Raw genomic sequence first — 25261 nt, 5'->3', positions numbered from 1 at the left:
GACTTGTTGGACAATAATTAGACTGAGTTAATAAGCATTCAGCTGGTCCAGGAAAACAAGGGGATGCTGGGTTCCCTTCCATTAATGCTTTATTATAGGCCTATCTACTTTAAACTCAATGGAAGACTGACAATATGTAGCACCAGTGGGGTATTATCTTATTTTGTGACAGGTTTATCATTGGCTGTTGTTGAAAGAATGCGGAAAGGGTTGCTTGCTGTTTAGGCATAATAGTACTGTGGTGATTAGGTAAGATAAAGTTCCTCATGAACACTGATCAAAGTTTGCTTTTCTTTGTGTGATGTGCTGTACTGGAAGCCAGCCATAAAAGGAATGTGTACTGCATAGTGTTGATAAGTTCTATCACTCTGTACAATCTGATACTGTTTGTGGCATTAGCTTGCAAAGGCTACAAATTGTCACAGTATCTCATTAGCTGCAGTATGGCTCTTTCTTTTGGAGCCATACTGCAGCCCTATCACAGAATTCGGAAAACTAGGCAAAGTCATTACCGTTTACACTTTTTCAATCTCTTCAATCTTTTCATGTTCTGAGATCACTCCTTTATCCCTCACATTCTATTTTTCATCACAACTTTATCCTCATTCATACCCTCAAACACTCTTTAAACTTGAGGAAATGAGACCCACGTCTTTTGGAGACAAAAAAAAAATGAAGTAGGGTCTGGGGTGATCACCAGAAAGTTTTTGACACGAAAAATCACCCTTAAGCTGGTGTTGAATGTTTTAGAGCGAGCTGGTCTCTTATTCTTAGGGGGATAAGACAGCTCCCGTGTCTGCTTGTCTGCCGGGGCTTTGGAGGTAGAGGAACGGCTGCTACCTCTTTTGCTCTCCCCTCTCATCTCTTCACACTAATTAGAGAGAACTGGTGGACACACATCCTCGCCCTGCACACAGGTGGGTGCGCGTAGTCATGTGTATTCATCAAAGCTTTTCTGAAAGAGCATGTTTTTGTCAAAATGCATTAAAAAACATATTTTAGGTCAACATTTTATTTGTGAGACATGTTCATGCATAGTGTGACCATTCTGTGTGTATGTGTGTGCTCGTGAATATTGTTCAGTGTGGTGGCAAATCACCGCAGGCGATGATAAGGATGAGGCTTAAGAGGTGGGCTCTCCAAGCCTAATCACTGCACCCATTTCAAAGACGAGGATGCCAATTAAAACTGATAGGGCTCAATATAGGCTTTTGGGCTGCCACAGTGAAGAGCAACACTGCCAACATGAAAATCAATCCCCCCCCCATCTATGGGTTAGGAGATGAGGTTAGCCAGTCAGTGATCTGAAAGGAGTCTCTGATAAATATGCAGGCTCTATAAGGAGCTGCAGTGGGGGCAAGAGGGACTGACTTGGGGGTCATGGAGAGAACACAGAGATCTGTAAGTCCCCAATCACCGTTTGTGTGTGTCAGTGTATGTCGGAGATCTGAAGGTCTGTGATCTCCACTTCAGAAAGTGGGTGGAAAATTGAGTTAGTGGGTCTTTGATATATATACTCACTGACACTTTTTTAAGTACAGGTACAGATGCATATCTAATGCAACCCTATACAAAGTAAATTCCTCTGTACTTAATAAAGAGATAAAATTTCTTAATATTTCACCCTTTCTTGTGTTTTGATATGGTGAAAAAACATCTTTATAATATTAATGCAAACAGTAGTAGAGTTGACAGTGGTTTCACAGGTATACCTAATAATGTGGCTAGTGAGTGTATATATGAGAGTAATAAATTCATCAGCTATTAATTATGAATATTTATCTGCCACTAAGATCCATATCATACAGCCGTTTTATGTAAGAAGGGAACTGGGTATTCATATTGGTAAAGTTACTGGAGCAGTTTAAAGTTTTGGGAAGAAGTCAGAAATTAAACCATCTAGCCACATAAATGGCATCTATACATGAGGACGACACTGATCTTCATATCTAACCCCCAGGCAAAAGGTGAAAAAGATTATACCACAAAATGTCAGATAATTATTTTACAGACATGGGAATGAAACATAATCAAACATCAGACATAAAATTAAAGTGACATCAATCACAGAAAAAGGACAGCAGCAGTATGTAAAAAGATGTCATTATAAAGGACATTAATCATAGTAATGGAATGACAATAAAGACAAACCCAAAAGAACGCACATTTTCTTTTTTTTCTTTTTTTTTAATATCAGTGTCTCAACATTTAGGGTTTAGAATCACGAGGAATTGCAAGGAATTATCCCACTGAAGTCAAACACTTAAGCTGTGCGCTTTCCTCCACTGTACAAGTGTTGTAGGTCACGCTCTGCTCAGGCAATTTGTGGCGACGTCCAATATCTTGCAGTGCATGTTTGTGTGCTTGCACAGATGTGTGTGAAGACTAACGCAATCTGACAAGCTGATAACATATTTCATGTCATATCGTTTGACATCATTAACTAATAAAGATTGATTGCCCTTTGTTCCCTGTCAGAGAGTGTTTATCCTATTGCCCTGCTGCTGTTTTAGAGGATTTTTGTGGATATGTGTCTGCAAGAATGAAACAGGCAAAGAGGAGTGTTTCTGAGAAGCTTAAGGCTTTCCAAGCCATAGATCAGATGGTGGTTGGACCCAACCCTCTCCCATGATGCTCTGCAGGCGAAAATCTTTGAAATACTCTAGCCGGTGACTAGAAGACAGAAAGACAAATTTAATATATTATGCATAAAGTAGTGAAATACACATTTATATACATGTAATTTGAAATGACAAAGTTGACTAATGTGACTCTAAAAGGTACAGATTGTGGATTGGACATAAGTACCATTTGATCTACACCTGTTTTACAACTTAAAGGCGCAGTATGCAAAATCTCATCACTAGATGTCAGTAGACTGCAGTTTCCTGTTTCCTGAACCCTCCCAATTCAAGTGCATTATTTATGTTTGCTGTAGGACAAACATGTTTTAATTTGTTTTTGCACGCGCAATATTTTAAAATATTTGGATAATATCAACACGTAGCAATAAATCAGAAAAAAAAAAGAAATTTGCCAAATATTTTTTGCAGTATTTTAGGTTTTTAAAACCCAAGATACCTCAAAAATTCTGGCTGCAGACTACCGTTTAACAAGTTTGAGTGTAGGCTGTCAGTCCGCTGTTTACCTCAGTTTTCAATATGCTGAGTGTCCTAGTCTATTTAACCTGGTGGAGGCTGTAAAACTTTGTGAAAGGAGTGTTATATGAGTCAGTGAACTTTCAGTGAACTTTTCTCTTGGTAAGTGGTGCTGTTGTTGCCAGTTAGCTGCTGTAACCGGCATTAGTGAAACTTGCTTTGAAGTGGATCTAACATTGTTGGACAGATAGCAAATGAACTGTCATACAATATGAGAATGTAATCAACTGGGAAAGCATAATTTTTAGAGCCTACATTAGGTTGATTAATATTAGCTTATAAGGAGAATAACCAGAATAAATAAGCATGTTTATGCATGTTTTGTGTGTTAGAGCACTGATTTCAGTTTGTGAAATGAGACTTCAGTTGAGGACGAAAACAATGAGGTGGAAATGAGGGAGGAGAGAACAGTGGTGAAGAAGGCAGATGAAGAGGAGGAGAAAGCGATAATGAAAATATACATTTGCAAATGTTAAATAGTCCTATGGAGTTTGAAAGAGCTATTTATGACATTTGAATTAATAGTAATACCATGAATATGGACAGTCTCTAGCCACGTATATAACATGTTATTAGGTGGAACGGCGATTTCTATCTTGGCTGCTGTTTTCAAGATGTTGCCATGGCTTCCATAAACTGGCGGCCTCTCCTATTTATTTTGTATGTATTTTCTGAATATTTTAATGAATTAGTGTAAAATTCTTTTTTCTTTTAAATTTCTTACAAAATGACTTACTGTACCTTTAAAAGAATATACAAAAAAAGGTGTGATTTTGCACATGAACCTCTTTTTCTGTCTCAGTGCCTCACGACAGCACCACTATAACATAAAATGTCTGTGCACATGACCTATGGCACATCAAACTTCACTTGTAGAAGTCAGCATACTCACAAGTTAGGCATTTGTCCTTCGGCTAGCTCCTCCTTGGGGATGGGATAAAGAGCCTCATATATACGATTCTCTCCTGAGCCATGGATCGCGTAGGAGTTCATCTTGTTGACATTGGGAGGGAAGTATGTCCAAGGGATGAGAGCCTCACCTGTCCATCTGTCTCCAGTGATCTTGGTGTTAAATACCATGGGAAGCTGTTGCTGGAGAGAGAAATCAAAAATGTAAGAAATATCCCATAAACCCAAAAAAACCCTACGAATACCTCCATACGCAGCCTACCAGGAATGCTTGGCCGGCTCCTGACAGTAGTAATATCAGGTGTTGTCCATGTCTAAAGTAAAAACACAGGGAAGACGTGTCATTGTTCCACTGTTTATAAACATATGGCTATATATACATGGGCAGAGCAAGAGCTCAGCTTGGTACTCACGGACAAAACTCGACTTCCAGGTAATTTTCTGTAGTACTATCAAGGAAGAAGGTCTCTACAACTGATGAGATATGGAAAAATGAAGATAAGACTTTTAATCTCACATTAATAAACTGCTTTAACTGTCTTATTAACCTTATCAGCACTTATTTAAAAAAAAAAAAAAAGACAAAAAAGTAATAATTAAATTATTCAGGTCATTCATTTTTGACTCAGACTTTAACAGTAACATGCAAAAATAACAATTACATAAACTTTTAAATACAATTATGTGAGCAGCACACTCACTAACCTAGAATCATGCTCTTTATCTACCTAGATCATAATGGGGTTGGTTTCCAATCTATTAAGTAACATTAATGAGACCAAATATGTGGGGCTCATTAAACGGAAATCGAACTTACTTGAGGTCAATTAGAACCAATTGTTATTACTCAGCCTCATTGTGAGGTTTAATTGCTGTGTCGCCATAATAATGATAATGCAGTTACTGTAATGATCCCATAAACAGACAGTCTCTAGTCTCTTCAGCCACAGTAGACTTTATTCATATTATTTCAGCTTGCCAAAGGGCCTAAAATTGCATCCTAGGGACTAAATTACATAATCATAACTGATGGTTCCGTAACTACAGCTACAACAAGCATGGGGACCATAAAAGTAACACATGTACAATACTACAATCTATTACAATAAGCCATAAATGTGACCTTTTTAAAGATAATGAATTTCCGTTGGAATCAGCCTTATGAAGTCTGGAGCTTGTCGGTTATATAATTGCTGTTTCTCATTTGTTAATTATAAGCGTTTAAAAGAATTGTGCTACAATTAGGGAAAGGTCTCTGAAATATTACGCTTCAGCTAGCGGCTGGTTAGCTTTTGTATATAGCAGTTTAATATGAGATGGGCCAAATGGGAACAGATTAAACAAATAAAACATAACATGTTAATTTGTGAGTTTTAGAGGCGCTGGTGAGCAGGTTTGTTTTCCAAACTGAGGTTAAAGAAAATAAGATAACAGTTTCATGGGACTAGTTTCATGTTGTATAAGTATATATGAAATTCATCAATATTCTAATTTAATATAATATGAATAATCATACTGTGCATATATATAACAGAATGCATTTTCCTGTCAATAACAAACATTTAAAAACAGCTGAAATTATGAAACCCAATTAAGCGATTAAAAGGGGATTCTATTTTACATTAATAATTTGCAAATGGGGCTACCTTTGATACATAAACAAATTAAGGGCGTAAGGCTAAAGGTATTTTATAACATATATATATTTTATAATAGGGCTGGGTATCGTCACTGATTTCTATAACTGTTTCAATTCCGATTCGATTCAATTTTGACTCAGTCAGAAATATTATAATTCTGATCATTTATCAGTACATATCCATATTTTTATATCTATGTAGGCAATAAAAGCAAAGCTGACACTTGTGAGACTTCATCAGAGGTGTAAGAATCACAGTAAATGCCTTTGTGTCAAAGTAACTGAGGATAAAACACAGAAAAACATGAAGGAGATTTTCATGGGGTGGCTTTTTATAGCAGATAACCACCTTAAAAATATTCTGCAGTAGAACAAAAATGGAAGAAAACCACAAATCAGCATATAAACATTACCTGATGCTATTGAGGTGAAGCAGAGCAAAGTTACAGAGGTTTTATTAGAGACAGAGCTAAGCGTTTTGTAATGTATTGACAGCAGGTCTTGTCAGAGGTCTTTTTGGAAGAAAAAAAACAAACAGTGGCCGATAGCACTGTAAACAACGATAGACTGATGTGTAATAAGCAAGCGAATAATTCAGAAAATAGAGATTTGTGATGGTAAACTGTTCTTAATGTACACTGAGAGAGGGAGCTGTGCAGGAAGTGTAATTTTATTGTGGTGGAAACAAAACAACCAAGGTAAGATATTTTTCAAACATGAAGCATAGTTTTGATCTTCTTTTGCTGCTGGTTCTGTGAATTTCGTTTGGAGTGACGAAACCGACAGCTTCAGAATCTGTGAGATGTCGACTTTCAGCACCCGACGACATGTCTGTGTGGACGACCCGATGGTCGCGCTTTGTGTTTACATCTTTATGCAGAATCTTTTTACTGGCTCTTTTAACCGTTTGCTGTTTTACCTGTTTGGCGGTTGTTGAAATAGTTTTGTGAGCTTTAAGCTGACATTCTGGCATTTCTGATAAAAAAATATTTATATTTAAAAATTCAGGATATCATGAATTCATATCACATTATTTGAACTAAAATCGATTTGGTTTTTTTTGTTTGTTTTTTTTTTTTGCACGGACTAAACCCCTAAAAGCTTGTGTCTTGTGTTAAAAGAAAGGTTGCATGGCTATGGAAGCAACAGACCAATCTACCCACCTTCATAATTCCACAGTCCAGGGAAGGCCTGGCTTGGGGGCCCTGCAGGAGCAGCCGGGTCATTGAAGAATGGACCAGACACCTCCACCTTCAGGCCTCCTAACCCAGGAGAGAAGGTGATTTTGAGGGGGTCATGATTTACAGGGTTGCTGTCCCAAGTGTGTTCGATGTCAAACTGCATTTGCGTGCGAGGACTGAAAGAAAGAAAATCACTCAGTCTTAAAATCTGCTGTGTGAGCAGCGACACAGGGAACAAAAAAGCTACAAAACTTACAGAGATTCACAGCATAGCAGAATGTGGAAAAGTGTTAGAAACTGCAGTCCACGAGTCACCCCCATGTTTGTTTTCACTGGCTACAGGACAAGAGTGCTCCGAGTGCGCGTGTAATTTCTTTAAATACTCTGCGTTTCACCCTTTGATTCACCCGCAGTTTGTTATCAAATTGTGTAATACAGAATAATGTTATCAGTAACAAGACAGTAAAATCATTTTCCTGGTAAAGCAAACGTCCGAGGATTACACTTACTTGATAAGATCTGAGAGTAAAACGATAAGCAGAGGACGATATTTTCCAACTCTATGCTGTTTACGTTTTCATGCAATATGTGGTTACATCTGTATGGAAATGTCTATCCAGCAATTTTTTAACCACTATTTGTGACACATTCTGACGAACTAGAAACCATAATCTCTTTTCACGTGATGACGTTATATATCATACCTTAACAAACAACTGAATTCAAACTGTTATATATGCAGAGTTGGCATTATTGACTTCCAAATGTATTCTACATCTGCTTCCTGATTTTTATTTTTTTTTAAAGGAACATCCTTTCGCGTTTCTTGTACAGACGGAATGACTTTACGGTTGCACAGCTTCTTTTCCATTGGTCCCCGTTTGTTTACTTCAAAACAAGAGGCGGAAACGAGGATTGAAGTAAAAACATCTATTATGAATTAAAAATTTCAATGCGATGCATTTGCGTATTTTTTAAGCGCATCCTGTCTCGGAAAATGTGTTTGGTGTTTTGTTGAAGAGATCAAAACACTGAGTTGTTTTGATTAGCTTAGCCGAGATTGATTAGCTGCTTTAGCTAACACGAGCTGCACAAATTTACTACAGGTAGCTAGCTAGTTTGTAGTGAACGTTTCTAGCGGCTTTGTGTCATCTTTACCTGAATTAGTACATTCTTAAACGACAGTTTTCTCTTCGTGTTCCGAAACGTTAACTTGAAAAGAACCCCTAGATTAGTGGTGCCAGGTTTGACAGGCTTTAAGTGTTCGTCTTTAGTTTTGGTAGTGGTGGTCGTTTTTGCCAGTGCAAATTCTTTTGCTTCTCTTTAGACGACATCGTAAGCATGGAGGCAGAACTGGAGTTTTTGCGTGATCAAGGTGAGACGAAACTTGGAAACGACATGCATATTTTTCTGTTACGCCGTTTAATCCATCAGTTTTTGACACTGTTCTATGTTAATTTCATTTTTAAGCCATAGGTGGTCCCTGTATAAAGATCAATCAATTATATGGCGTGCATTTTTTGGATGTTTACAGTCTTCTGCTTGTGATGATCACTAGAACATCTATGCTTTTTTGTGTAAGTGTCCTCGTTTTTGTGTCATTTCAGTCCGCAGGCTAAATTCTGCTCTCAGCCAGTATCAATATGGGCACGGTGCTCTGTCCACATCTTCTCAGGTACGAAGACATAAGATAAAATGGGTTATGATAACTCTTTATTGTCATTGCACAGTCATACTTGGTACTATAGTACAATGAAATTAGAAACCGTCCCATTTCGGCACTAAGCACAACACAACACAGTAGATTTTTAAAAAGTGCAAAAAAAGTATGACTTAATAAATTAAAGAATGAATGTTTATTGCACATTATTGCCCCCCCCCCCCCCCCAAAAAAAAAAAAAAAAAAAAAAGTAAAGAGAGATGACCAATCAGGTCAGATGTTAGCATTGACTGGGGCTATTGCCCTGTTGTAAAAGCTGTCCTTGAGTCTGTTTTTTCCGCGGCCTCAGCAACCTGAATCTCCTCCCAGATGGGAGGCAGATTAAACACCCGGTGTCCTGGGTGTGTGCAATTCTGTAGGATGCTGCATACCCTCTTGAGGCAGCAAGTGCTAAGCTTCAGGAATGTAAGAGGATGTCCAGTGATTTTTGGGGCCATATTTAATGACCCTTTGAAGTGCCTTTTTGTGTGCCATTGTGCAGCTAGAGAACCATACAGAGATGCAGTAGGTCACCACACTTTGAATGGAGCAACTGTAGAAGATGATCAGCAGCTCCCACTTAAGGTCCATTTTTCTGAGGGTTCTCAGAAAATGGAGATGCTGTTGGGTCTGCTTTATAACCTCCGAGGTGTTTGAGGTCCATTGGAGTACTGTGTCTATGTGGACACCCAGGACCTTGAAGCTGGATACCATTTCCACGCACTCCCCATTGATGCTGATGGGCTGCAGCTCAGACTTCTTTCTTCTAAAGTTGACTATAGCTGTTTTGTTTTGGTGGTATTGAGGCCCATATTGTTGTCCGCACACCTGTCTGACAGCCTCTCAAACTCAGCTCTGTATGCTGTCTCATTGCCCCCAGAGATGTGCCCCACCACAGTGGTATCATCTATGAACTTATTTACTGCATTGTCTGGGTGGGTACTGACATAGTCATGTGTGTGTACAGTAGAATGATCTTCAACTTAAAAACTTATGCTAGTTTAGCTCATCTAAAATTAATCAAGTATTTGGCATCTTCAATAAAAAAAAATTGTGATTGTTTTTTTTTTTTTTTTGAACTGAGAAAAGTAAGTTTTTGATACAATTAACTACTGCTAGCCCTCACCCCTTACATGCCTTATGTTTGTTAGGTTGAGGAGGAAAGACGCACTGAGTCTCCTGTGCCCTGGATCTCAGATAGAGGGTCAGTTCATCAGTTTCATACCACTTTGTAGACACGTTAGAGACACAGCATTCACTAGAGATTCAGCAAGACAGAGTTATGGTGAATACAAAATTTAAAAAAAAATTTTTCCCCCCCAGTACTGAAACATCATTTGTCTGTGTTGCAGTATAATGGCTCCTCTGATAGCTGAGTATGATCGGCACATGGAAGAAATGACTGAACAGCTGCAGAGATATCAGGTAAATCAACAAAACAACATCCTGAAATAATAAAACATCCTTCATCTGAAATGTTTGAATACACAGGCGTGTGGTGGTGGGTGCTTGATGAAGTGATGTGATTTATAGATTTAAGTCCTTGAAATCTATTAAACTGATAATTCAGAAGTCAAAGACTTTGATAGAGGTAGCTGGGAAATAAATATCTTAATCCTGAGATTTCTTGGTCATCTGATGCATTAAATATGTCGGGATGTTATCAATGACTCTCAGTGTTCACGTACAGACACAGATGACAGACGTCAAATTGAAGTTGGAGAGGGTTGTCAAGGAAAATGAAAGGTAAAAAAAAAATATAAATCCACTCATGTTAATATGTAATAAGTTGGTTGCACAACAGAACATGACAAATGTACTAATATTTTCAATAAGTTAAACCTGTCATAAGATATGGCATTATTCAGTATTGTGTGTGAATTTGTTACTTGAATTATTTTACATTCAGTGGCTGATTGATTTTCTATGACCTACCACAAATCAGGTTGCTGTAATTAGTGCGCTCATTTGTCTAGTAATTAGAGCTTTGATTAGAATTCTGGCATCTTGACCATTTGCATTCCAGCTAAATAATTAACCTTATGAAGGTTGTTCTATTTTATTTAGCACTTAAAACTATGCATGCTGTTAATGTATTTATTTATTTATTTTTGTGACATAACCTCTTAAGTCTGAATACTTTTTCCAGGCTTCATGCAGAGCTGAGAGAGTCTGTTGAGAAGCAGCTTCATGCCCTGCCCACAGCTTCAGGAGTAGAGGGCAGCACGTTGGAAGAAGATGCGGTCATCAAAAATCTCCAAGAACAGGTCCAGCTGTCTGAACAGGTCTGCATAAATGTCCGTTTGATATGTCTAAACATTTGTAGATTAAGACACACTTTTTTTCTTCTTTTTTTTTTTATATAAGAAACACATCGTGTGTGGGGCCTTTCTAGCCTGTGTGTATATCCATCAGCCTGGAGTTTGAAGTCACACATCCATAGGTCTTTTCTGCACTCTTCTGTTCTTAAACACCAGGAATTAGAAGCTGACAAAGTTTTTCAGTACGCTGAAATTTCTACATGTGTTTTCCAAAACTTGAAAGCAAGCACATGGTGTCAAGAAATGCCAATATTTTAAGGAAGGAATTCTTATTTAACGTTAGAAAAGGGAATCATCTTAAACTGTAAAGTGTATTAATCTAAATTTGCAACTCGCTCAACCCTGAACATTTGTAGAATTCTTGCTATAAAAAGGAAAGAATTTAGAAAATTCATCCTAACTGTGTTACAGAAGTTTATTCAGTTGCGTCGTGTTGCTGTTTCTTCTATTTTTCAGTCCATTTCAGCTTGATGTGGCTTAAGTCTGTACAGACCTTGTGTCATTAGAAAGACTCCTTGTAGGTCTTTGCTTCAAAGGTTATCTTGCTATAAACTGAATCTGTGACTATCCAACCTGTCTTCCTTTAATACCTGGCTTTTTCTCTTTATCCTGATAAGATTTGACAGTACTGCTTATCAGAGTAGGGTGTAGTCTTAATCATGTATCCAAGGTTGTAGTAACAGTTTGGTCCAGTAAGGTTAATTGTGATCATTTAAGTTCTTTTCTGCATAAAAGCTGTAAGTTAACAAATTCCTTAATTCCTGAAATTTGTTTGTGACCAGCACGGTGGCACAGTGGTTAGCACTGTTGCCGCACAGCAAGAAGGTCCTGAGTTCAATTCCACCATCAGGCCGGGGTCTTTCTGTGAGGAGTTTGCATGTTCTCCCCGTGTTTGCGTGGGTTCTCTCCGGGTACTCCGGCTTCCTCCCACCGTCCAAAGACATGCACTTAGTGGGGATAGGTTAATTGGTTAATCCAAATTGCCCATAGGTGTGAATGTGAGTGCGAATGGTTGTCTGTCTCTGTGTGTTGGCCCTGCGACAGACTGGCGACCTATCCAGGGTGTACCCCGCCTCTCGCCCTATGACAGCTGGGATAGGCTCCAGCGCCCCCCGCGACCCTGAACAGGATAAGCGGACGCGAATGGATGGATGGATGTTTGTGACCATCCCCCCGGGTCCAAGTGTAGCCTAATTCGCAGTGTGGTTGTAAGCAATCTAAGATCAAAAGAAACTACATTTTTAGAGCTACAGTGTTTAGTTGATTGTTTGATTAAATGCTAAATGGGAAGTTAATCGGCACCAATTTGCAGGTATCCGTAAAAAACTCTTACTTCTTAGCTGATGCTTTTTCAGCGTCAGGGTATGCCAGTTGTTTTTTTTTTTTGCCTACTGTATGAGAGCTACAAAGATGTATTAGGGTTTTGTCTGTTCATTCACTGACCAACTAAAAGCCATATTCGCCTCGAATACAGGTTAAACTAAATATTCAGGTGATCGACTTAAAAATGTAATATTATAACAATAATAAAGCTTTCTCTCTTTTTGTTAAGTAGCACTCAGAATAAATGTTTGTGAAGCTGAAATGTATTAATGGGTATGTTTATTTTGTATGGACACTAAAACCGCAACAGGGCCTTGGCTGAGCTGAAGTGCAGCTGGAATTTAGCTGGATGCTGTGAACATTCATCGTGACTGGAAGTTAGATCAGACGATCAATATTATTTTGACCTCTGTGGATTCAGTGGAGAGCACAAGGAAACAGCCACTCTGGCTTTGTCAGAATTGCTTTCTGACAGTTAAACATTTGTACCGTCTGTGTATTCTTTTTTTTTTTTTTTTACATATGCAACATTGGGAAATGATACATAATTCTTTTTGAGTAGTGAGTTCACACGTTTGCACTAATAACTGAAGACAGCAAAGCCTTTCCCAGCGGCTCCACACACTCTTTTAATGAAGCTGTCATTTTTGCACTTTTTAATAATTCTGAACAAAACCCAGGTCATTTTTTGGATTCAGTGGTGATTTGTTATCCCGCTAACAAGATGCAACACACGTTATTTAGAAACCATTAGTCGTCTTTGAGGGAGAAGAGTTGTTTTTTGTGTCTGGAGTAATGATCTCTTGTGAATGCAGAAAGATGTTTGGTATTCTTCTTCCAACTCCTAGTAAGAAAGTTAACTCTGTGTCAAAATGTGGGTGGATATTGTTTGCTGTACGTGTTCAGGAGCGGATGCAGGCCATGGAACTGTGGCAGACCACAGCCCAGGAGCTGGATCGCCTCCAGCAGGTCTACCAGAAGACAATCTCTGAAGGACAAATCCATGACTCCCAGAGACAGCAGCTCAAGGTTAGAGATGGACCGATCCGATATTACGTATCGGTATCGGTCCGATACTGACCTAAATTACTGGATCGGATATCGGAGAAAAATAAAAAATGTAATCCGATCCATTAAATATCACGAAAGCACCTCACAAAACTTGCAACACGCCGTAACTCGCCTCAGAACGTTAGCACTCGGAGCAGTATGCATCACGTGATAGAGCGGCTGTGGCATGCGGGACCTGTCGGTGGTCTGGATAGCATGTGGAGCTTCGCTAGCAACCCGGCATTTCATCTCCGACAAAGTTATCCCCGAGAGAAGTAAAGCAAGTGTGTAAGTCCATCTCTGAATGTTTGTAAAGCATTCCTGCGTTAAGCTTAACAAGCGATATATGGAGCGACTGCCTCTTCTTGCTGCTACTTCAATCATGAAACTGATCAATGATCAGCTGATCGGCTTTTCTGTCGCGAGTCCGTGTCTCTTGTTTGCTTTTGGCCCACTTTGCACCAGAAAGAGGAAACCAGCAGCTGAACAACAGCAGCACGTTTAAGCTTGATCAGCTGTTGTTAGAATGTATTTATTATTACTTTCTACTCCAGGATCTTTTTCTACGTAGCTGACGCTGGTAGCTGTGCAGGGGCGGATCTAGCAAAGTTTAGCCAGGGGGGCCGATAGGGCATTAACAGGGAAAAGGGGGCACAAAGACATACTTTTCTTTCTTATTCTCATTTAAAATGTCTTGTTTTTAATAATTAATTATCTGACACCCAAAGTTTTAATTTGATGTAAAATGAATAGAAGTCAATTACTGTATATAGTAACTATTAAGTCTAATATACCCTAGTAAGCTATAGTACTTTTTCCTTTGGGAAGGTACCATCTGTGCAGTCTGCAATTTTGTTGAAGAAAGCTGTTGAATCTATTTAATATTTCTTGAAAAATAATTGATTTCTGTGCATTTTTTTTTTCACACTGCATCAAATTAAGGTTGATTATGTCGATTAAGCATCATGAGGTGGAGCGTGAGGGGTGGTTCCCTATTTTTTATTTATTTATTTTTGTTGTTGCTGGGAGTTGGAACCCTATTAGTTAGGTTGCTTAATATTTATGCTAAGTACTCTTTAAAATACCAGAATAGGGAGGATGGTGTAGGTTTAAGTTTATTAGATTGATCAGTATTGCTGAACTATGAAATATTCTCTTTTGCATACAGGTATAACAGAATAGCTTTAGTGTAGTTGTTGTTTTAAACTTGAGTATGAACTTATACAAAATGCAGCAAGATATTTAAAAAACAGTTTTGTTGATTAAAAAACACTATATCGGATTCATATCGGTATCGGCAGATATCCAAATTTATGATATCGGTATCGGTATCGGACATAAAAAAGTGGTATCGTGCCATCTCTACTCAAGGTTCAGTATTCTGAAATGGAAATGCAAAGCCAGAACTTGATTAGAACAATAACCTCTCACCGCTAGATGGCGCTATTATCATTGTAATCAAGTTAATTAGAGCACTTTGGCCTTAGTTAATGTGGGATATAAGGATGAGGTAATTACTGTTAGTTAACTTGACATGAATGCCCCTTTTTTCATCACAGGATCAGCTTGTTCACTTTCAGCAGCACACATACAAACTCCAAGCGGCCAATCAGAAACTGGAATCGGTAAGTGACGGTTAATTAAAAGTGTGTTAAATTGCTGCCTCCCAATTAGCCACGCTATTGAAATGTTATGCACTTCTCTGAAATTGACCCTGCTCTAATAATTAATCTTTTAACTAAGCGAATTGGTTTTCTAAATCACTCCTGTAGTCACCCAGAACTGTCAGGCTGTATAATTGACTGTCAGCTCACCTGGTAATCCTCTAACTAGATTCTTTTTAAGTCGTACTCTCTGCTCTCCCTCTGCCGCTCTCTCTCTATCCTACAGTCACAGATAATTCAGCACTAGAGATTATTTATTTATTTAGAGACACGACTGACCTGTATTTGGGCTTAACCTTGCTCGGAGATTAAGGAGTACAAAATATTGTGGATTTTTTTTATTCACACAAAAACTTGTGAACGCACATACACACACGCCAGGTGCTTGGTCACAATACACTGTATAAAGAGATTGTATAGTAATACTATATCCCTCTAATGCATTTTTAATGGGAAGGCAAGCTTTAGGCTCTCCCCCCTCTGACTGTTCATGCAAGCAGCCTGTTTCTTTCACAGCATGGAGAGTGACTGGCTTTGTAGTAATCACTGACAGAGACACCTCGGGGTTTAATGTAAAAGGACACTGAAAAATGTATTAGAGACAAGGTTGATTTGGATGTTGTTAATGTTGGAGCTGTGTTTGCAATCATGCCACACAAATGGCAGTCGTGTCTCTCTTGCCACACACAGACAAACCAGCAGTTCCTGAAGACAGTGACAGAGCAGAGCACGGAGATGGAGGAGCTACACAGCCAGCTCAGGTAACAGGCTACTGGCTGCCATCAGAGGTCATGTTCTGTTAGTGTGTAACTACTACACAACATGCTACACTGGACTGAAAATCACCTTCTCCCATGTCCTGTAACTTTGTGTAAATTGAAGTTGTTTCATAAATGGAGGTTATATTTGAGGAAGAGCAGTGTGAAGTAAAAGTCTCAAAGTGTCCAATAACACGACATCTCTACCCCTGAGTTCTTTTAAGTCTTAAAGTTTAAATGTATGTTTTAAGCTGTGAGCTTGATATTTGCCAAAAAGACATCTTTTCAACTGACATTTAGCAAAAATGAAGAAAATGAGGTTTTTTTTGTTTTGTTTTCTCTTGTTTTTTTTTTAATTGTCCAAATATATTTTTCAGTAACCCAGACAGGCTGCTATAAATTCTAGCTGACAGTTAATTTGCTATTTAATTTGTGTGGGTTTTTTTTTTCTCCTTTCTCTGTCCTTATGTAGGCAAGCCAAAGCTGAATTGAGGACAGCCACAGCCAAAGTGGATGAAATGACCAAGCTGTTGCAGAATCTCCAGGAACAGATGCAGAGACGGGTTAGAAAAAAAGAAAATATAAATACATATATTTGCCTAATTCATGAATATTCATGAAAAAAGACCAATACTTTACTTGTTTCAGGAGCATGAAAGGACTCTTGATTTGATCAGTTATAGTTGAGATGCTGAAAATATTGCACTCTGCATAGTTTTTTTTTTTTTCTTAATCCCTCAAACTAAAGCTGGAATTCTGCATTTTGTACTTTTTTCCCTTTTTTTTCAACATAAGTTGTGTGTGACAAGTTAAAAAATGTCAGCCTATCTGTTTTAATAATCTGAAATTAGATTCCTGCATACTTACAACTCTATTTTGAAAGACAGATACAGTTATGGCCCTACGTTTAGACAGTGTGTCTTTGCTTTGATTTTAAATTTTAAATCAAACGCTGCAGACTTTCAGCTTTAATTCAAGGCTTTTAAAAAAAGTACTGCAATAACTGTTTGAACTGAATTACTGACAATTTTATATATAGTTGCACAAATGTCTAATGCCTGATTATTACATGAAAAGTTAAGTTAATTCCAACTGTTGAACTTGAAGAATAGCATCTAACCAAGTCAAGAGGATTCTCAAACAGGTACATAGGCATGTCACTGTCAAAGTCTATGATCAAGAGGAAGACGGTAAATACAGAGGGTTTACAATAAACTGCAGACAACTGGTTACACTAAAGTATAGGAAGCCCACATTAGTCTAAGAAAACATTTAAAAGAGCCTGCTAGGTTCTGAAAATAATGTTTAGACATCCTCTTTCTGGATCGTGCTTCACTGTGCTAATGGATAATGATACAAAGCCCACTGCGAAAGTAACAAAAATTGAGTGTTCTTTAATGGCCTAGTCAGTCACTTGATCTCAACCCAACAAAGTTACTGATGAAAAAACAGAAAATGATATAAACTGAAGGCAGCTGCAGCAAGGGCCTAGCAGAGCATCTCAAGGGAGGAAATGCAGCATTTGATAATGTCCATGAATATTGACTTCAGATGGTCATTAACTCCAAATGATTTTCATTCAAGTACAAAAAAACCCTCCATTTTTTTTAAATTTAAAATTGTTAGTTTATCCAATGACTTTACTAAAGTGTAATTCAGTCACATCTTGATCTTTTTGGATGGAGGCAAAATTTAAAAAAAAAATGGTGTCCTTGTCCCAAACTCTGGACCTAACTGTATGCATATGTGTTTAGGAAGAGGACATGGGTGAAGCACGGGGCCGTGAACACGCAGCAGACAGACGACTGCAGCAGCTTCAGGCAGCCCTGAGCCAGCTGGAGACCAGGTCAGCCCATGTTAAACTGTTGGCTTTCACTTGCTGGCTGTCAGCTAAGATGGAACAGTGGTTGAGATTAGGAAAGCACTGCCAGCGTATTGATCTAATAGAAAGTCATGGAATTTTACATCAGTGCTTCAGTGTTTATGGGGTCAAGCAATAGTTTTCTGACTTTCTTTCTGCTGATGGGTATCCTTTCTTTTCTGCAATCCCAGGCTAAAAGCTGCATCACAGGAGGCAGAGGCAGTTCGCAGAGAACAAACTGTGTGGGAGCGAAAGGTGGGGGAACTCCAGGCACGTTGCACCACTCTCGAAGAGGAGAAGTATGAAGCCCTGTCTAAAGTTCGAGAGAGCGTTCAAGTGGCCGAAGAAGCCACATTGCACAAAGACCAGGTAAATGCAGTTACTTTGGACCTTTCAGTGTTTTATCGCGTTTGTTTTAAATGGCAGAGTCGTCTTTTTGACATATTCGACTGCATCTTCTAAATAGTTTTCAGATCTCTCCTCAATTGCCTATTTGTATCTGCCTTTACTTTTCACTTCAGGCCCTGTTAAGAGAGAAGCAGAAAACAGAAGAGCTGGAAAAGACAAAGGAAGCAATCAAGCAGTTGATCTATGATGCTGCAGTCCGCACCAAGAAGGAGGTACACGGTTACTAAATAGCTAGATGAATGCTTCTCCTAAAAATACACTCATGTAATTTGATTCGTGTGTGACTAAAGTCTACTTTGAAGCAAGTCGCATCATTACTTAAAAGCAATAGATGACATCAGGGTATTTGCTGCCAAATCTGTATGCTTTCTTTCGAAAATGGCAATTCTGAAAATGAAAGAAAACCAAAGTTTTTGATTCATAATTAGTTTTACAAGGAGAAGTGCAACCTCCAACTGTACCTTGTGCTTAGCCATACTTTTTTTTTTTTTTAACATATGAGGCACTAAGCTGAAAGCAAAGCCCTGCTCTTTACCCTGTGTAACCCTGGAGACATGGTGATTAATGCTCTGTTAATGGATCTTTTTCATCAAGGCCTTCAACTGTTTAATCCTATTAATGTAAAATGGTATGACTGAAGCACTAGCTGTCATCTTAGTCTCTTGCTGGCCCTCAACATGGGATGATATTCTAGAGATTAAATGGTGATGCTTTTAGACTTTTTCCAAATCATGGGGCTTTGCCTTTAACATGCCTTTGCTTACCTAGCTTACAGGTAATTTTGTCATTGAAGACAGTTTAAGTTTAAATATTTTAGTCAAAGTGGGTCAATGTTTTTTTTTTTTTTTACCTTAATCTACTCTGTCCCTCATTCTCATTTAAGGCAGTTCAGTCTTAAGATAAGGTCATGTAATGAAGAATTACTTACAGTTGAGAGTCAGACCTCAGACTTACCTGAAGGCATGAGAGCCACTCGAACTGATAAGTGTGAGGGAAGAAATTTTCAAAAATGGAGGCCAGAGATTACAATTAAACTGTATTCACAGTCAGCTTGCATGTAATCTGTTTTTTGACAGTTTGCAGTATTGTTTTTATGTGTCTTTAATATGCAAGTGCATTATATACTTGCATCAGGAAGGATGTATATGCAGGTGACACAAAGAAATGTCCATAGTTTAAGGCTATTGTTCTTGATTATGTAGTGAAGAATATCAGTTTAACAAAAGCAAGCAGGTAACACAAATGTAAACAATGGCCTGATGGTCCTTTAAATGTCTGTGAAGAAGAAAATGCTTTTGATAATTTTCACTTTAACTTTCTCACTTGAGATTTTGATGGGGATGGCATTTGTATTCAATACTTTTAGTGACTTGTCAGGAAGTAAGGCTGTGATGACTTAGCAAGATTTAGCATATTCACTGAATTACAAGGAAAGCACATAATATCATAGTAGCGGCAACACTATAAAGTGTAATTAAGAATTTGCAGCGATTGCTTCTTTTTTGGTTGCTATAGTTATTGTTTTTTCTGTTTGTTTTATGACCTTTGTCTCATTATTATCTGTTGTTTCATATATACATAAATCAAGTCAGTAAATACATCACTATGTTGCTGCTTGATGTTTATTTTCATCTTGACTTTTTATGGTTTCAATCTTCAGCAAATCTAGTTTGATTTCAGTGTACTAATGTATATGACTATATTGTTCACGCATTGACACTTCTTCCTTAAGTTACCAAGTGTGCTATTGAAAAGTTAAAATAGGAGTAGTCAAAGCAAAAGTCTAAACACAGACTGCTTTTCCTTATATCTGCACTTAACTCAGATGGTTAAGTTCAGGAGTTAAGCCTTTTTGTGACCATTAAAAGTCAGTCTAAGGGGAAGGAAAAGCAAAGGAGCTAAACTCCCCATATTTGAGCTTTATGACTTTATCTTTTAACAGGTGGGAAATGTTCGCAAACAGTGCAATGTTCAAATCCACCGTATGGCAGAGGAGCTGTCTGCAGTGCAGCTGGTAAGAAATTGTCCAACTAAGAGGGCAAACTCATTTCAAAATCACCATAAATCCTTTTATAGCGTCTACCTGTCCACTCATTTCTGTCTCCTACCAACATTTTTTCCTGTCTCCTCTTCTTTCCGACTCTGTCTAGGAGTGTTCAGATAAAGAGTCTCAGATTGAAAGGTCCCTACGAGAGAGAAAAGCTGTAGAGGAGGAGCTGGAGAAGGTATCTGAATTTATCAGGGGAAATGCAGGAAAGACACTGCAAAAAGTTGTTCCAGTGTTTTGATGATGTTTGATTATGTGGTTTTGTGAATGTGCTGAGGCACTGCTGATCATTTTAATAGTCTGCTGTGTTTCGTGTCAGGTATATAAGGAAGGCAGGGCAGAGCCAGAGTTCAGGAAGATTGATGCCCTTCATCAGAGGTGTCTAGATGCTGAGAGGCAGAGGGAAGACATAAGTCTCACTCTGCAAAGCACGCAGAACAAACTTAAAACGATGGAGATGGAGTAAGTGCACTATAGATTTGCTCTTCGTTATTTGATCCGTAAGTATTCTGCGCATCAGGTTTAGTGCTCTGCTTTTACTTTGCTCATTATTTCTTCCAATCTTTTACCCGTAGGTATAGCGAGGAGCTGTCACGATGCCAGGAAGAAGTGCGACGCCTGCAGAGCTCTCTGGCTTCAGCCCGCAATGACTGCATCGATGTCAGCGAAGAGCGGCTGCAACTGCAGCAGGAGAACTTTCAGCTCCGCAAGGAGATGGATGAGTTGCGCAAAGCCACCCTGCAAGTCCAGAATAAGGCCAAGCAACAGGTAAATGGGAAGGATGGGAATCGATAATGATTAATAATCCAAATTTGGGAAATTTGGGCTTCCTATGTGTCTTGGAGTTCCCATAATGCATTCTAATAATAACGATAACAAATTGCAACCCTGCCTAATAAATTACCGCATTTAAGAAAAAAAAATCAAGGGTTAATTAATTAAAAGTTTTTCTAGCCTCATGACATTGTCTGGGATAATTTCTGAGGTATGTGTAAAATCTGTGAAATGGTCCTTTAAATAAAGTGGAATAATAAAGTGTTATATTTTTGATTAACTGCTGAAAAGCCATTGTCAGTAGTAGGATAGCTAGATATATAGCATAAAACAGGGTTTACACACAAGTGATAATGTACCATTACATAATTTATTTGACCATTTAAAAAGAGTTTGAAACTTTATATAACCTCATCCCTTCAGGTATCTAAGTTGGAGCAAGAGTACAGCTTGAAGGAGCAAGAACTGGATGCACGAGTGAGGGAGCTGGAGGAAAGCAGTCGAAGTTCTAGCGCTGATCTCACTCGACTTCTTACAGCTCAGCAGAAAAATACACAGCGATGGAAGGAAAAGGCCAAGAACCTGGTCCACGCATTTGAGACTAAAATCACGACCCTTAAGTAAGACTTTTGAAATTGTATTTTTAAGATTACTAATGCAAGGACAGAAGGGCACAAAAAGAGATGTGCTTTTAAACTAAAGGGTTACAACTTCACAACTTAAATGCCAGATGACTTACAAGAAAACATGACTTTGTACAGGACTCTGTCCAGTCCTGTACAAAACAAAGTACACTCTTATTGATTCAATAGGAAATAAAAGGGAAATAGCAGCCACGTGCTGGTTGTCAAGTACACTTGATTAACTGATCAGCAAGTGTGACCACCTATATAAAAGCAGACGTTTGCTCAGGTTGGTGGTCAGGTGTGCCTTAACATAATATAACAGTCTTCCAAGGAGTGGATGCCTTGGCAAGTTCACCTGAGCTCAAACCATCAGAAAAATTGGAATTTAAAAAAAAAAGAAGAAATAAAAAGTAACACAAGAGCTACAACTCAAACTCTGCAGGCCCTAGTTAGCATGGCACATGTTAAAGTTCATGAGAATATAATTAGAAATAGAATGAAAAAGTAGTGCTTGTTTGTTAAGGTTTCCTGAAGAAAGCCTCTTCCGTGGACACTTCTAGGACTGTGTATTCCTGTGAAACCTTTTTTCACATGACTAACTTACAAACTCTTCTACACTGACAACTGTGAGTGTGACTTGACTGGGTAATTACTATGTGCTTGTGCACCTCAGGAGTTGTTGCCTGACACTCTTTCATTCCTCACACAAAACTAAAGCGATTAGTTCCCATAATGCTTTAGGGTGTTGAGGTATATTACCTATATTTGTTTACATTTTAGCATGGTTCAATGAAAATTAGGTATTCTTCCACTTTTATATAGATGTACTGACATCTGTTACAGAATTCCTGTGTCACTAACATTTTAAAAGATATTTGCAAGCAACTATTTGATAAATAGCAATAAATCTGCTTAAAATGTGAGAGAAACAAACACAGGTGTAACATCCTGTGAGGCATAGGTCATGCTGAATTTAAAACTGTGCATTCTTTGTGTTCAGCATTGGCAGAGTTATGACTCAGATGGGAGCTTGAGTACCTTAATTGCTTCCATGAACTGTAGGTCATTGCTGGTGCCGCTATTGACCACGCTGATAAATGGGCCAAATGGGCAGGTCGAAACTCAATAACTGAGCTAAAGTTGGTTTCGAAACATCGGTGTGCAGCTGACCCTTTCACCTTACACAGCATACTTTGCCTGTATCTCTGGCTGCTTTCATTCTTTTTCATTTTTTAAAACAACCCACTGTAGAAAAATTTGAAACAGTGGGTTGTTTTAAAAAATGAAAAAGAATGAAATTGGAAAAAGAAATATTTAATACAGCAGTCTACAAAATGAAATAAAAAGTTTTAATTAAATGTAAAGAAATATTCTCAGTCTGACACTTTACAGTTTTATCTGTAACAGTGAAACAAAGTTTAAGTAACAGATACATTTCAACAGCAGCTGAAACAAAAGTTGACTTGGCCCTCACTGACAGATGGTTGGACTCGTCTTTTTAAAATGTTCATTTCAGGGCTGAGCTGAATCGACAGAAGCAGCGTTCACGTGAGCTGGAGGCGCAGCTTCAAACTGACCATGACACAATTTCTGAGGTTTGAGCGACACACAAACACACACTAGAGATTATTGTAAGAGAAAAGTGAAACTGGTCATTTCTCAAATAATTCTTGTATTATATGTGAATGACTTTGTCTTTTTCTTTAAGCCTGTTAATAGGTGTTAGCCTCTGCAGATGTCAGGCCTTCGCAGCAGCTAAGAAAAATGTCAGCGCTCTTTAACAACTCAGTGATTCTAGAAGTTCTAGGAGTTTATGTTGTAGAATTTGCTTTCATCTTATGAGCTCAAACCTGATGTTTGAGAGCAGTTTTTCTCACATAATGCACAGATGCAGCAAGAATAATTTAAAGAATGTACCATGAACTGAAACAGCTTGGGTTTGTTCAGAAACAAATGAATTGCACTGATGTTGTCAAGATTTTGCATATTTTTAAAATGCAAAGCTTGCATCTGTGAACAGCAGCCTGAAAACAAGTGTGTCTGCGGTAATGGAAAATGATAATTCCACCATATGTTCCTTGGTACTTTAGTACTTAAAAAAAGCAAAAGGTTTAACACTGAGACATTTGTGTTTTACTCCATGTGTAACTAATTGATACATGTTTTGTGCAGTATGAGAAGCAGCTAGCGGAGTATCAAGAGAAGACTAGTCGTCTCCAGAGACGGCTGACGCAAGCGGAACAAAGGGCAACTACTGCTTCACAGCAGGTATGGGTAACTAATCTAGTGTGCTGGTCCCTGTGATGGGCTGCCATCGTGAGAGTCGTGCTAGGAGAAATATGTGTTTTTACTATCCCTTTGTTGTCTGATTGAAAACTGATATTATTTGTGGTTGTGCTCGTTTCATTTTACTTTTTGTTTTGTTTTTTTCTAATAGCTGAATAGGTTGCAATCTCAGCGAAGAAAAACAGCCTCGGTGGATCTAGAGCATGTCTAATGTGGTACAAGAAAGCACTGCTTTCATGTTTTCCATTCTTTTTGTGTACCAATGCTATATGAAAAATGAATTTTTCATTTTGTTATAAAAAATAAAACTAATTTAAAATAATCTTTTTTGTGTGGGTGTGGCGGATTTATTAATAATTAGCTGTGAGAAATTAATATACCGACAAAGATTACTGATTGATTGAATGAAATGTCCAGTCCCAAATTGTCTTCATGGGCTCACAAGTCACTATTATAATTGCATCTGCAGATATTAAATGACAACTCCTTAGGGCAATTTTACAGATGAAATACAAATTCTAATTCCTTCTCAGCAACATATAGATGAGGGGGAAAAGATAACCTAATACATTATCTCAAAAGTGTGTGGACTTCATATCAGTAATTATACAAATATTATATAAACTGTAGTAGAAGTTGCATTTACATTTATCTGTTAAATATTCTGTTTTGCACCCACATATGAATCAAAGCCACTCAAATGTTTCTTGATCTCAGAAACCTTTGGTGTAAAACACAGCAAGGGCACAGTTAACATAACCAATAAAACAAACAAGACGCACTCTGAGAGAGGAAACTTCTGCCAAGTCAGCTCACTCTGGGCAGTATTTACTTTTAAGGGATTAGTATTAAAAATTTTATATATTCATTTTGTTTTCTTTGTTCTTTTTAAAAATACTTTAACATTTTTGTAGTGCATTAAAAATCGGATAAGAGTAGCCTGACAGATAGACATGTACAAGTAGGTCATGGATAATAGTTATTAATTTGTAAGTAACTGGACATAAATAAGTTAAACTTATTATAATATATAAAGTAAATTTCTAAGTAACTAGATATCTCGTTCTCTTGAAAATACTTTTTTTTTAAAAGATCTAACACATTTTGGGGTCAACTTGGAAGAAGGGCAGATATGAAATGTTAAAGTGAGATCAGAGGTCTGGATGCAAACTATAATGTGATACTTAGAATCCACATATACCAATCATCATTTTGTAAATGTTGCAATACAAATTTTTAATTTTAAGGATAGTTTTAAGTGGTCATTACATTACAAATCATTTTCTTTATGTTGACAATACACAACACAGAATCGTAGTTTCAGAATCAGAATACTTTATTGATCCCTGGGGGAAATTATTTTTTGTTACAGTGCTCCATTATAAACCAACATTAAGACAAGACAGACAATACACTAACTAAGAATAGTACAATATATACATATATATATAAATACATACATAAGTCACTCATAAATAAATAGCTGAAAAAGAAACATGCGTAGCTGTTCTAGGTTATACAGCTTTTTGTCAATTTCCAATGAGTAACTCAATGAAT

At 37.9% G+C, this 25261-nt stretch overlaps 2 protein-coding genes across 5 annotated transcripts; one reads left to right on the top strand and one right to left on the bottom strand.

The window, feature by feature from the left end:
- Nucleotides 1-1056: 1056 nt before the first annotated feature.
- lg6h4orf33 (linkage group 6 C4orf33 homolog) lies at nt 1057-8202 on the bottom strand. Of its 4 annotated transcripts, XM_086296831.1 has the most exons (7): nt 7397-7585; nt 7144-7283; nt 6870-7063; nt 4481-4541; nt 4330-4381; nt 4051-4250; nt 1057-2673 (listed from the first exon to the last, which is right to left on the bottom strand). In XM_086296831.1, exons 2-7 carry the CDS (start codon nt 7206-7208, stop codon nt 2577-2579), a joined length of 669 nt encoding a protein of 222 aa, XP_086152957.1. In that variant the 5' UTR covers nt 7209-7283; nt 7397-7585; the 3' UTR covers nt 1057-2576. The 4 variants fall into 4 exon arrangements, with proteins under 4 accessions (XP_086152957.1, XP_086152960.1, XP_086152959.1 ...); XM_086296834.1 differs by lacking the exons at nt 7144-7283; nt 7397-7585 and adding an exon at nt 8046-8202; XM_086296833.1 differs by lacking the exon at nt 7144-7283.
- On the top strand, nt 7627-24026 carry sclt1 (sodium channel and clathrin linker 1). Its single transcript, XM_086296830.1, has 22 exons — nt 7627-7807; nt 8215-8262; nt 8495-8562; nt 9738-9790; nt 9939-10011; nt 10277-10332; nt 10736-10871; nt 13137-13259; nt 14840-14905; nt 15635-15705; nt 16175-16265; nt 17457-17548; nt 17755-17932; nt 18085-18183; nt 19914-19985; nt 20122-20196; nt 20338-20480; nt 20594-20786; nt 21216-21412; nt 22935-23013; nt 23591-23686; nt 23856-24026. Exons 2-22 carry the CDS (start codon nt 8229-8231, stop codon nt 23913-23915), a joined length of 2055 nt encoding a protein of 684 aa, XP_086152956.1. The 5' UTR covers nt 7627-7807; nt 8215-8228; the 3' UTR covers nt 23916-24026.
- The last annotated feature ends 1235 nt before the right edge of the window (nt 24027-25261 follow it).

The sequence above is a fragment of the Aulonocara sp. 'chitande type north' Nkhata Bay genome, linkage group LG6, assembly GCF_057382095.1.
Source record: "Aulonocara sp. 'chitande type north' Nkhata Bay isolate Kocher_YH1m ecotype deep benthic linkage group LG6, A_spYH_male_GT1.1, whole genome shotgun sequence".
Taxonomy (NCBI): domain Eukaryota; kingdom Metazoa; phylum Chordata; class Actinopteri; order Cichliformes; family Cichlidae; genus Aulonocara; species Aulonocara sp. 'chitande type north' Nkhata Bay.
This window is presented reverse-complemented; position numbering and strand designations above follow the sequence as displayed.

Coding starts and splice junctions, on each gene's coding strand:
- lg6h4orf33 (XM_086296831.1), bottom strand. CDS start 7,208: ATGGGGGTGACTCGTGGACTGCAGTTTCTAACACTTTTCCACATTCTG. Junction 7,064..7,143: donor CTGCTATGCTGTGAATCTCT/GTAAGTTTTGTA, acceptor TCTTTCTTTCAG/TCCTCGCACGCAAATGCAGT. Junction 2,674..4,050: donor GAAGGACAAATGCCTAACTT/GTGAGTATGCTG, acceptor TCTGTCTTCTAG/TCACCGGCTAGAGTATTTCA.
- sclt1 (XM_086296830.1), top strand. CDS start 8,229: ATGGAGGCAGAACTGGAGTTTTTGCGTGATCAAG. Junction 10,012..10,276: donor AACAGCTGCAGAGATATCAG/GTAAATCAACAA, acceptor GTTCACGTACAG/ACACAGATGACAGACGTCAA. Junction 16,266..17,456: donor AGGAACAGATGCAGAGACGG/GTTAGAAAAAAA, acceptor ATATGTGTTTAG/GAAGAGGACATGGGTGAAGC.